We start from the raw sequence: 12,708 nt of genomic DNA on the forward strand, positions 1-12,708 counted from the left end.
GCAATGAAGACATTTGAAGGAAACTACTTAGGGGAATACCAAGGAAAAAACAGCAAAGGTCATACCTGTCAAAAGAATCTGTTGCTACCTTGTAGAGGTAAATAAAAAGTTTGCTGCAGTGTCTTAACATAGGTGAGACAGAATCCAGGGGTATTAGGTCATCCTCCAATAGTCTTTGAAATAGTTGTGTATTTGAAGGAAAGACATTCAATGGGCTTATTTTTCTTGAGTCTGAGAAGCAGCCAAGCAAGCGAACAGCATCTGCCAGTTTTTCATACTGGATCTCTGTTTTGAAGAAATGAGAGTTGGCTGGCTCGTAGCGCATTGCTGCAGTCAATGTGCAGAACACAGTGTGGAGCAGTTCAAACACTTGATTCTGGTTTACTTTCTCCCAGCCATTCTTTGGTGGTGAGCACAAAGATTTTTCCATAGCAACTAGCAGAGACGTGACATACACAAATCCACCAACTTTTCTAAAAACAGTTCTTGTGCGGTGGCTCTCTCTTAGCACAGAGAGTAGGGCCTACAGACAAAAAAAAAACAACATCAAAACAAAGAAGAAAAAAAACCCTGCAGCATTACTAATAGCTTGAAAAAAACACAGGAATATTTTCTGTTGAGATACAAGCAAAATTATTAGTATTTGTCAGAATTTGGTAATGTATCAAGTCTCCAGAGATCTTTGTAAAAGTCCATGTAATCAAGAGGTTACAAAACAAAAAGACAAAGATTGGAGGAAGAAGCAAAGCATTATCCCTAATTTAGAAATTAGATAGTAAGGACGTAAATGATCCAGCCAACAAAAAAGGCTTGACTACATCTATAATGGACCCAAAATCACCAAATAATTCTCTGCCTTACCACTAAGAGACTACAGCTGTTAGAGAGGCATCTGCTCTGCCACCATACTTCACAAACAATTTGAAACAAGAGCGGGCAAACTACTGCCTGTAGCTACAAGAAATCAAACCACTTAAAAACTTGGAGAACACTAACATAGGCTGTAAAAATATATGAAGTATAAGCACTTGGCTAGGTACTACAGGCACTCAAACACAACACAACAGCAAAGATTTAGCAAAAAAAAAAAAAAAGGCACAAAAATTCTTAGATTTAGCCTCTCTCTACAATGAAACCCATAAATCTTTGAACTGAATGAAACATAGCTTTAAAAGAGCAGTCAATCAAAAATAGCCTGAGATGGAAACAAATATGTAGAAAATGTTACTGGCTGAATGAACACAAGGCCACAGTATGCGTGATTGTAGAATAATAATAATAAAAGGTATCACAGGATAATATAAATACCTCTGTGAAACCAGGGTGAATGGGGGCAGGTACAAATCTCACCCAACCAAAACAAGCCAGTTGTCATGGGAAGTTTGACCCACATGTGAATAATGAATACCAAAAAAATCCTTTCTATGAAGGATCACAGACAGTAGAAAGCCATCCCTGGTACAACAAACTAGGCTAGAAAAAAATAAGTCTTCCACGACCCAGTGTTTATTTCTTCAGAGTCATGCTGTTTTGAGGAGTAATGAAACAGACTGTTTTTCACTCCTTTGAGGGCATTATCTAATTTTTCCTGCCAAACCTGGATAATAGTTAGGGACATATCACTGCACATTTTTGGGCTGTCAGTTCCATCACCAAAGCTTCTGAACACAGGACAGACGGCAGGCAAAAACAACAACAGGTCAGACAAAGAGTCAGGAACCTTGACATACTACCTTAAATCCAATGGGAACTGCAGTAATTTTTCTCTGCCCTTAAGTATCATGAATGAGACACACTTAAAAATTAGTGAAGACACTGATATACAAAAAATGTAAAATGACTCATTTTATTACCTTTCCTTTTTCTCTTGCAGAATAATATAAGGCTGCTCCTCAGCTAGAGCAACACTGCAGCTCCTTATAACAGAGACGAACCTAAATGTGTGAGTTCTTTCCAGTAAAATTCATTTACCTATTACTACTTGCCATAGTTTTTCTACCCTCACACAATATCATCATGTTAATTTTAAAAATAGCATTAGCTATTTTGAGAAGAAATTGTGGGTCTACATTAGCAACCAAAAAAAAACGTGTAAGAAAGAACAGTCTTCTCTTCCTCCACTCCCAGTCTTCCTTTCCAACGTTTCCACTGTTTTGCTTAAAAGTGTTTTGCTAGTTTTGTTTTTGTTCTCCCCCCCCACCCCCATGAATTATCAGTTACCATGATTAACATTTATATTGATTCATACCACATTACATTAGTTCTAAATGTTTAATAACAAAGCAAGTCTGCCTCAAGAAAACACAAGCTAGTGCTGAAAAAACACTTGTGTATTACATGCTTACTTTTTTCCCCATGTATTCTCAATGTATTTAACTGAATAATACCCTGCCAGAGAAGATCATCATAGTCGGAGAACCTCATTTCCTAAGGCTGATTACAAGTGATTAGCACTAAAATCACAAATTCATTCACTAGCTTTAATATCTGTGATTCTGAAAACTGCAATGGACGGATAGAAACCAAAAAATGCATCAAATGTACTCATTTTAACACCATAACTTCAGTAGTTCAACATCATCCATCCAAATCCCCTTCTCAGTGTATTCTTTTTAAAAACAAGTATAAAAAAAGGGAATGAGTGGCTTTGGAGTAAACGTCCTAAGCAATACTTCATTTACCCTCAAGATGTCCGTTTTCAGCTGCAGTTCCATAGGTGGAGCAGAGTGCATCAGTCCCAACAAAGTGCCCATATCATCATCTCCACTAGGTGATAACACCAACTGCTGAATGATCATCAGTGCGTGCTGTCGACACTGGGGATACTTCACAATGTTGTGCACACATCTCGCACCACCAAACTCCCTGAAAATACCTATGCAGATTGGGGGTGGGGATGGGAGTGGTGTAAGGATAGGAGCACAAGCAACAACAACAACAAAAAATACAGTCAGTAACAAATAACAACAAAGAACATGAAAAGCATTTAGTTTTACTTCTTAAATTGATTGACAGGGTTTTAGTCATACAGATTTTTAACAACTTTTACTGCTGTTTGCCTCTCTCAGGCTAAACAAAACAGAACTGCAATGATACTCTTCTTGCAGTGTTTTTCACTAAGGCTGCTGAAAACAAGGGTACAGTTACAGAATCACAGAATTTCTAGGTTGGAAGAGACCTCCAAGATCACCTAGTCCAACCAATGACCTAACACTAACAAGGCCTCCACTAAACCATATCACTAAGTTCAACATCTAAACATCTTTTAAAGACCTCCAGGGATGGTGACTCCACCACTTCCCTGGCCAGCCCATTCCAATGCCTAACAACCCTTTCACTAAAGAAGTTCTTCCTAACATCCAACCTAAAACTCCCCAGTGCAACTTAAGCCCATTCCCCCTCGTCCTGTCACCAGGCACGTGGGAGAACAGACCAACCCCCACCTCACTACAGCCTCCTTTAAGGTACCTGTAAAGAGCAATAAGGTCACCCCTGAGCCTCCTTTTTTTTCCCCAGGCCGAACAACCCCAGCTCCCTCAGCTGCTCCTCGTAAGACTTGTTCTCCAGACCCCTCACCAGCTTCGTTGCTCTTCTCTGGATTCTTTCGAGCACCTCGATGTCCTTCTTGTAGCGAGGGGCCCAAAACTGAACACAGTACTCAAGGTGCATCCTCACCAGAGCCGAGTAAAGTGGGAAAGGCACTTCCCCACCCCTGCTGGCCACACTGTTTCTTATGCAAGCCAGGATGCTGTTGGCCTTCCCGGCCACCTGAGCACACTGTGGGCTCATATTCAGCCGACTATCAACCATCACTCCCAGGTCCTTCTCCGCCAGGCAGCTTTCCAACCACTCATTTCCCAGCCTGTAGCTCTGCTTGGGGTTGTTGCACCCCAGATGCAGGACCTGGCACTTGGTCTTGTTGAACTTCATACAGTTGGCCTCAGCCCAAAACATGGAGGGGGTTCAGCACCCAACCAAACCCCAAGCCCACCATGGTGCCCACCCATCCCTGTTCTAATAACCTCCTCACCGATCCTATCACTTCAACAAACATTATTCTTTTTGTGCTAGAGTTTGAAGACTCACAGACAGAAAGAACATAAAAATGCAACAAAATCTGTATCTTTAAGGAAGACTGTTGGCTATTTTGCTTAAGGATCGTGTTTGTATTACATTGTGTTCATTGCCCAAATGTAACCGGGCTTCTGAAAAAGAGCAGCCAAGCTTCAAGCACTGACTGAGCACCAATTCACTTTATCCATGAGGATTGCAGGACAGTGCAGAAGTTTTCTTCTGCCACGATCCATCTCAAGAGTGATAGAGCTTAAACAAATCATTATTCTCAAGTTTACTGGATATGCAGAAGAACACGTGCAATATTAATTGAAAATCCATTCTGAAAACATAATAAACAAGAAATGGAAATTTTTACAGAACATATAACAGGTATTTAGCACAGCATTAATAGCAAGAGTAGTGGCCTGTGCAATTACTTAAGGTAAGAACAGAGTAAGCTAATGGAACGATGCTACATTATGGCATCAAAAGAGATCATTTTCTTCATAACCGTAAATTACAAAGGCAGTTTAAATTACAAAAATTATTAATGAGCTAGTCAAGACATTCACTCTAATTTATATATACCAATTTGCATGATTCATTTTCAAGTTTTTGCCTCTTGCTTTCTCTTATGTTCTTTGGATGAGATACAGACTTGGACATGGCAGAAGTAGAGACCTCAAACCCCGAGGCAGTGAAGTTGGTGGCACCTCTCCATAGGGCAACTGCAGCATCTCCTGCTGGAGTTATCTTCTGAAGAGACCCCAGGAGTTGGACTTGATGACCCCTAGAGGTCCCTTCCAACCCAGGACTATCTATGATTCACAAATAGCGAGGTAACATTTTGTAATTCCCCCACTCTCAGTCTAGATTTCTGACCACCCTGTGAATCTGTCTGGGTCTGGGGACACCTAAATTCCTCATTTGAATTTCTCTCATTAGTTACTGAATATTCAAGAAACCTTAAGAGACACAAGAGTTTAAAGCCAGAAACTAAGCTTTGAGGCTTTGAGTATGGGATGAAACAGCACAAGGCTCAATAAAGCCTGTTTGTGTGACTGTGTGTGCTGACCTAAAACCTCTGCCGACCTCTGGATACATTACCACTGTGCTCATGTCCCCATCATACTGCACTAACAACAACCACAACTTTTCTGAGTAATGGTTTCTTACCTCTTTCTCCTGTACAGCTCTATCATACTCCTGAACTTGGAGCCCCTGATCAAAATGTGGCTTTTGAACTCTGTGGTACTTAGAAACAACATCTGTAGTGCCATACCATACCTCTGATGTGTTCCATGCACTTTCTTTCACTTCTCTTGGAGTTGAACTCAGTACTGAGAAGTAGCAAAGAGGAACTGATGTTTGCTTCCAACTTCCCTGGTGAGGTCAGGATGGCTGCTTAACAGCAAAGAGAGACCTGCCACTTATGAATTACAAGGCAGTTTCGGTCCTTCAAAGATGTTATCACATATTTACACCACTTCCTCTCACTCATCTTTAGAAATTAAACTATCCTGTTTTTTTTTTTTTTTTTAAACTCTCCTTATGTAGAAGCTCCCCATACGTAACCTTCCCTTTGCATCACTCCTTTCTGATTGTTTTCCGATTCTGCCTTTTCTGTCATGGGAAAATCAAGGCTGAGCAATAAATGCAGAAGTGTATAATGGATTCACATGATTCACCTGTCATCTATGCTAATTTCTCTCTGGAACCTTATTATTTCAGCCTAATTAGCCCGTTTCTTCAATCACCATTGAAAAGAGTTATAAACTAAAACAACAGTATTGTGTTTTTTTTCCTCCCCCTTGACAGGATAACTAGTTCAGTGGGTAAAAGGAAAGCAGCCTGTGCAATGTATCTCAGCTTTAGGAATGCTTCTAGTAGTGTTATCCACAGCATTCTTACAAACAACCCAACAAAATAGCCTAAATGCAACCATGACAGACTAATAACTAATTGAAACATCAGCTCAGAGTTATGCCTGCTTCTCTGCTATGCCTTTCTGATTTGACAAAGGACAAACCACTGGGGGTTATCTTGACTGTTGTGAAAAATGCCTTTGCTGACATATTAAAGAGCATACTTATCAAGTGTGTGGACAAAGCCAAGCTTGCAGACGTAAATGTTTGGTGGACAGAATGCCAAAGCCATCTCTAAAAGTGACCTCAAACAACAAGCTTGGCAGAACTTGAAAACAAGTGCAGCAGTGAAATGGCTTAGACATGGTTTCAGAGGATTGCAAACATATTACAAGACAATTAAGTCTAAATATTGCACAGGAAGAAAAATGCAAATTAATACCACAGGATATTAAGAAGGATGCATATTGCACCTGAGACATAGCAAGAGAATATAAATCATCCAACCTACATGTGACCATTTTAAATATATTAATGATCTGCTGCTGCCCTCCAAGAGCATCAACAATAGGATAGATGACAAAGATTTCAGCTTAACTCAAAACAGAGAATGCATTGTCTGTGAGGAAGAACATCAACAAGTGATAAATCACTAGGACCATTGAGGTAGGAACACTGTATAAAAACCTTCTGGGTAGGTTTTTCAATAGCTACTCCGAAGATCTGCTCAGAATGACCTACACGCAGATGGTCAGCCTCTGCACAGAGCTAGACTATATGAATTCATGCCTTTCCAAAAGCAATATTGCTAATTTTGTTACACTTGGATAACTCATTCAAAATATACCCAGACAGGATTTTCACCCCTCCAGAGTACACTAACATGCAGTTATTGTTCTACTCTGAATCTCAACCACTAACCATATCGGACATGTTGTCACTCAGTTCCTGGACTGCAGCAGACAGAGGAAATGTTTTTCACTTGCTTGCACTGATAACAGTCACTCTCATCCTACCCTAGCAAGATTTCAACTCCTCTGAAGGATTTGAATAATGAGACAGAATTAAGGTATGCAAGCATTTTTACCCATAAAACAAAGAACTATTATCTGCTGGAATTGCATTAGTCAAAAGCTAGGAGAAAGAGCTTTTCATTGCACATGTACTCTCCCATAAAACAGGAAAATTATAAATAAAGATGGGAGGAGAAAAACTGAAAACCTTTTTTTTCTCCTGTAGGTCACAAATAACAGCTGCTATATTCTGATACAAACTCTAGATTAGCTTGCCAGAGATATAAACAAATCATGGATGGTTTCCTCAGTAAAGTCATTGTACGTTTTAGCATGTTATTTTGTACAGAAGCACATTTTAACTTTTAACTTGATTTCTTGTTTCATTGCTGAAGAAAGACCATAGGATTCAGATTAACACAAATACCTTTTCACACTTCCCTAAAAAAGGAGAGGAAGAGATGAAGCCAATTCCCTAGCACTTCCTTCTTAATCTGGAGCAAAGCCCTCAACTGGTCTATTAGAGCTGCAGAATCCTTCAGCAACCTTAGACTTAATAGCAAGAGACCCATTTTCTTGATGGTTCTTTAAAGTCCCTTAAATCAAATCTGGTCTGTGGTTTACAGATACAGATCGATACCTTCACATAAGCTCTGAGGCACTTGAGAACATCTCCCTGCTCAAACACTCCCTTGAATTAAGAAAGAGCAAACCATCAACTCAATGGGATTTATTTATTTATTTATTTTTTAGCAAGCCACTATGCTTTCAATGACCATCTTGTTGGATTTAATAAACAAAGCATAGCAGACACAATGCACATAACTTGCCAAAGGCAGGAAGCCAAAATCTGTCAGAAGGCTCATGGTAGCACAGAATCTCTTAAAATGTGAAAGACACCAACTAAGGCTTAAAGATGGACCCAATGGTTGGACCGACTCCCTACTGATTGCCTATTACTTTTTAATTTGTATTCCATTTTAAAGCAATACCTTACTGTAAATATTACTTTACCTTGAGAAATATTAGTTCACCCATCAGTTCTCTATTATGACCAACTGGACTGCTTTCCCAGCTGTGGTTATTCAGAAAAATCACTCAAGTATAAATTAACTCACCTGTATGAGGAAGAACATTGTGGGAGAAAAGCTTACAAATAAGAGCAAAACCTCATTTGTTACAGAAGTTTGTTCAGCAAACTAGTCCTACTTGTCTAGCAGCTATTGAACACTGAGCCTATATTTAGAGAAAATATTTTTCCCAAGCAAAAGCAATAAGAAAAAAATTAAAAGCTTTCTGCTATTAGACCAGGAACTATCGTTAAACAGCAAGTTGTCAGCTGAGATGGACAGCTTTCACAATTTTGTTCTTAAACACTTGTCATGGATTCTCATCTCTCCTACTTGAATGAAAGCAAACAAAACCAAGGGGTAGGAAGCAGACTAAACCAAGGGGTAGGAAGCAGCAGCCAGAACTGAGAAAAAGAAGAAATAAACTGATGAAAGAAGGATGTCTCATGGCCTCCAAAGCCAGAAACTGGTTCCTCAGGGTGGTGTCCCTTCCCTACCCCTTCTCCTTTTCTTCTTCCTCTAATACAATAGAGTAAAAGGTTTTAAGAACACTTATTACTTATATATATATATATATATATGTATATATATATATATATATAAAACTTTTTTTTTTTTTTTTTTTAAGTTCTAAGAGATAGCTTGTACTAATATGAGATAGACACATTGTCTGTGTCAATGTTACCATGCGTTGGATAATGAAATAAGGCATAAACTAATATAAATCTACCTCGTTTAGAGAAGGACGCTTGCAAGTGAGCCCTATTTATATATATATATATATACACTGTTTTTTTATAAGAAATGTATACTTCTAAAAAAGGAAAAGCCATCTTCCATTAACAATGGCACACAGTTTTAATCTGATTTCAGTCCACATGACATTGTCAACAGCAAATTACATGCCTAATTAAGAGCTTAATTTTTTTCAAAATACTGTGTTAAAAATACAAGCTACCACAAATTATTATAGTATTGTTTGGGGAAAAATGGGGGGAGGTGTGGTTCAAGTAAAGAACTCCCAAGAATCTTAATTTAAAACAACCAACCAACCATCTGAAACTCCTTTATTTTATGCATTCCAGCTTATTCTACTGATTCTCTTATAGAAAGAACTTTGCAAGAGAAAAAGAATATTTCAGTGTGATTAACTGCCTGAAGATAGAAAATGAAGACTCTCTTGCCTGTACGCAAAGTTCTCAGTAACATTTTTATACATGACTTGCCAGTAGCATCTCCACTTACCTGCATTAGTGTTTGATCCTTGTAATAGTATCATCAGGGTCTCCATAACCAACAAAGCCAGCTGCTTTTGGTCCTCAAATGAACAGTTTCTTGAATCCCCTAAAAATAATTTCATAAGCCAAAGACAGTAAAAATCACTCTTTTCTAAGATGTTGCTTCATTTTTTTCCACAAATGCTTTCATTTTCTTTGTTTCCCCGAAGAAAACACAGACTAACCAAATTTCAAAACAAGTAATGTTTAGTCTACACATGCATCCAAGGGAAAGCTTAATTACAGATTGTTTGAAAATGCCCTTTATAAAAAAAATATAATTTTAACAAAAGCTTTTGAGCAGTGTGAGCTGAGTTGCCGACACTGCAGCTATATGTGTAGTTTCATATCCCCAACTGTTGTTACTTCAAGCTACAATCAGTGAAGACTAAAAGTATCTGTCTTGTTCTGTACTGAGTACCTGCAAAGAGAAATTCTACACACCAACACAGAACTATGTCTGCATAATTACTTCAAATGTGCTTACGATTTGACAGGTATAACAGATGAACCAAGTTGGCACACAGTATTTTAAACACATTGTAACAGTCCAGAAAATAAATAAATAAATAAGTAAAATACTAATAACTACCAAGCAACAACACAAGGGCAATGTCCACCCCAGGTAGCACCTTAACCAGATGACATCTTGGTCCATTTATTGAGAAGCACTTGAGCAACTGTGTGTTTTCCAACATAGTTGCTGGCAGCACAGTTTTCTACCTCTAATTAGCAGCTACAAATCAACAGCAAAGCTTCAAACAATAAACCCAGGTGAAACAGCCAACAACTAGAATTAAGAAAAACGTCACTGACACACGTTAACTCTATTCCTTTTTGAGTAAAGAATATAAAAAAAGCATACCTACACACATATGGCTTGCACTTGGCAGTGCTTGCTTTGCAGACTAAACAACTACGTGGCTTATCTCAGATGTCAAATCCTGGACATGAGAACGCCAGTTTTTTTGTTGGTGGTGGTTGGTTTTGGTGCCTTTTTTTTGTAACGCTCTTACAAAAATGTAGACCCAAAGTATAAAAAGAAGTTGGTTTTTTTATATATATATTTTTTATTTTTTTTTTTTTAACTTGGAAACAAGTTCCTAATAAGAGCACAGATACATGCTTGATAGCACTTTTAGGTGCATTTCTGAAATGCCTAATTACATTTTTTTGAGAAAGACATCTTGGTGCACAGGAGTGAAGCAGGTAGTCTATGTATTGCTCCTTCATTTTTTCTTTTGATGTAAAAATAACTTAAATATTAGGAAAAATACATTAAAAAATCATTTAAGAAGGGAATTATAAACTTCTAATGATTTTGCATTTGCACAACCTCAAGCTTCTTGCAGGACATAAAGAAAGAGGGAATCCCAGTGTGTTTTCAGGATGGCACAGCAGTCCAAAGTAGAACTCTGCTCTTATGATACACATTCAAACTTTATTGCTTTTTTCTCTTAATCACTAGCTTCCACCATCCCCAAGAGACATGCAGTAGTAAATTGGAAGAGCACACTCTACCTTGATCGTTCAGAGCCTGAGTGGGATCTTTCAGAAGCGCTGCATATTTATGAAGAAGATTTACCATCACCTCCAGAAGTCCCACCTCCCTGAAGACATCTTTAAAGATGTAGTCATGACGGGTGAATTTCAGGAGTGTCTTCATGGCTACGATGCTACAGTGATGAGAAGTGCTGGATTTTAAAAGGATGCTCACACTGATCAGTTCTTTACAGGGTATGTAGTTCAAGCTGAAGACAACAAATTCCAGCATCTCGAAGTATTTGGTCTGTACTTCTGGAAGCTTAGAAATTTTCTCTGCAAACTGAGACAATGTGTGCTGTGATTCCAAAATGAAGTAATTGGCATTGTCAGCCATATAAATATTCATGATGGCATCGAGAATAATTTGTGCTAGATAGCTAGTTTTTGCTTTCAAAAACGCATTCTGAAGGACGGAAAATGCTTGGATATTCCTCACACTGTGACCTGAATTAGGAAACAAAGTGAGATGGGAAGAAGAAAGGAAAATGAAAGTTCTGAATTGTTATAAACAATGAGCACAGTCACTAATAATGATCCATGCGCTCTAATAAGCGTGATTAAGAATGTTATCTTTTAAAAATTAAAACAGACTCTTTAAAAAAGCATTTGCATAAGCAATTATATTGCAAATCCTATGATCTACTATTCTTTCTGATATGACATCTTCATCTCTGAAACTGTTTACACATGCAACTAAATGAATGATCAATTCTTTCAAATGGATGAGAAAGTTGACCTATTTTTAGTATGTGCAACAGGATACAGTCATAGAGAAAAATTAAAGCCTGCACATCATCTACATGGTCCGTAAGAAAAACACATTACAGCAATAGTCAAGCATTCTGTATTTCATAATACGGAAGGCCACCATGCCCTTCACAAGTATTAGGTAGGCTACGTTTGGAAGAACACGCATCTGATGACCCTCATTAAGCAGAGCAATAAGCAACAACACAGTCTTATCAGCTGGGTTCAAAGCTAAACAGCATGCACAGCCTCTGAGCAATCCTGTTTCTTCCGCTCATTGGACGTCTTGTATGAGAAAAAGGAGGGGAGCTCCTTACAAAGAAACTTCACAGGGTTTTGCAAGGCCAGCAGAGGCCTTCCTTCAAGAGAGAGCATGCTCTTGCTCAGTTCTGGATTAGAAATTTTTATGTGAATAATCATACTGGAATCAGGTGATGGTGTAAGGGTGGCTGTGGCAATCAGGCCTGGGAATAAAAAAAACAAACTTTGGCAAGGTCAAGTACTGTTAACAATTCAGAAATTAAAACAAATGGGAGAAGTTGTAAAGCACAAAGCAGCCATATTATTAAAATATAAAGACCTCACATCTTTAAAAGTGGATCAAACTTCTCCTAAGTATCCTTAAGATCAATAAAATCTCATTCACGTAGCCCAAGAAGGCATCACTTATGAATGTTCCCTGGATTCCCCTATTTTTTCAGTGAGCAGAGCATATATTCCACTAGAAAGATGCTGCAAAGGTAACTTTTCCAACTTTTGCAAGAACAATACAACTCATAGTAAACCAATCCCATTATACAAGAAACACCTCATGACAAACACCCTTTAAAAAGTTATAAAAAAAACTTCTAACAATTAAACCTCATTTTCAATCAAGCTAAAATCAAACAATTAGCATAAATCAAAAACCTTTCGTAAAAGAAGAATCCCAATTTGTTGCACATGTTCTGTGGAATACTGCCTTATTCCTTTTTTATAAACTAAGTTGTTCAATTTAAAAGAAAACTCAATTATTCCAGTGTCTAGCTTCACTACTTTCCCTGGTGTATTCCTCCAGAAAGCAACAAGAAACTTCCTTGAAGAACTACATGCAAAAATTTCACTTACTGGGAAAATACTAATGTTAAATTGCAGA

General features: G+C 38.1%; 1 protein-coding gene across 6 annotated transcripts in view; it reads right to left on the reverse strand.

The window, feature by feature from the left end:
• The window catches only part of WDFY3 (WD repeat and FYVE domain containing 3), a 190,932-nt gene that overhangs the window by 92,430 nt on the left and 85,794 nt on the right, over window positions 1–12,708 (reverse strand). For 4 of the 6 annotated variants that reach the window (XM_084286228.1, XM_084286227.1, XM_084286229.1 and 1 more), the window contains exons 10-14: window positions 11,891–12,037; window positions 10,803–11,270; window positions 9,250–9,348; window positions 2,682–2,875; window positions 66–523 (exon numbers count right to left, since the gene is read on the reverse strand). In XM_084286228.1, the coding sequence (XP_084142354.1) occupies window positions 66–523; window positions 2,682–2,875; window positions 9,250–9,348; window positions 10,803–11,270; window positions 11,891–12,037 (1,366 nt within the window). The remainder of the gene's footprint in view (window positions 1–65; window positions 524–2,681; window positions 2,876–9,249; window positions 9,349–10,802; window positions 11,271–11,890; window positions 12,038–12,708) is intronic. The other 2 variants (XM_084286230.1, XM_084286231.1) reach the window with 1 other exon arrangement.

Source organism: Netta rufina (assembly GCF_964035555.1).
Source record: "Netta rufina genome assembly, chromosome: 4".
Classification (NCBI taxonomy): domain Eukaryota; kingdom Metazoa; phylum Chordata; class Aves; order Anseriformes; family Anatidae; genus Netta; species Netta rufina.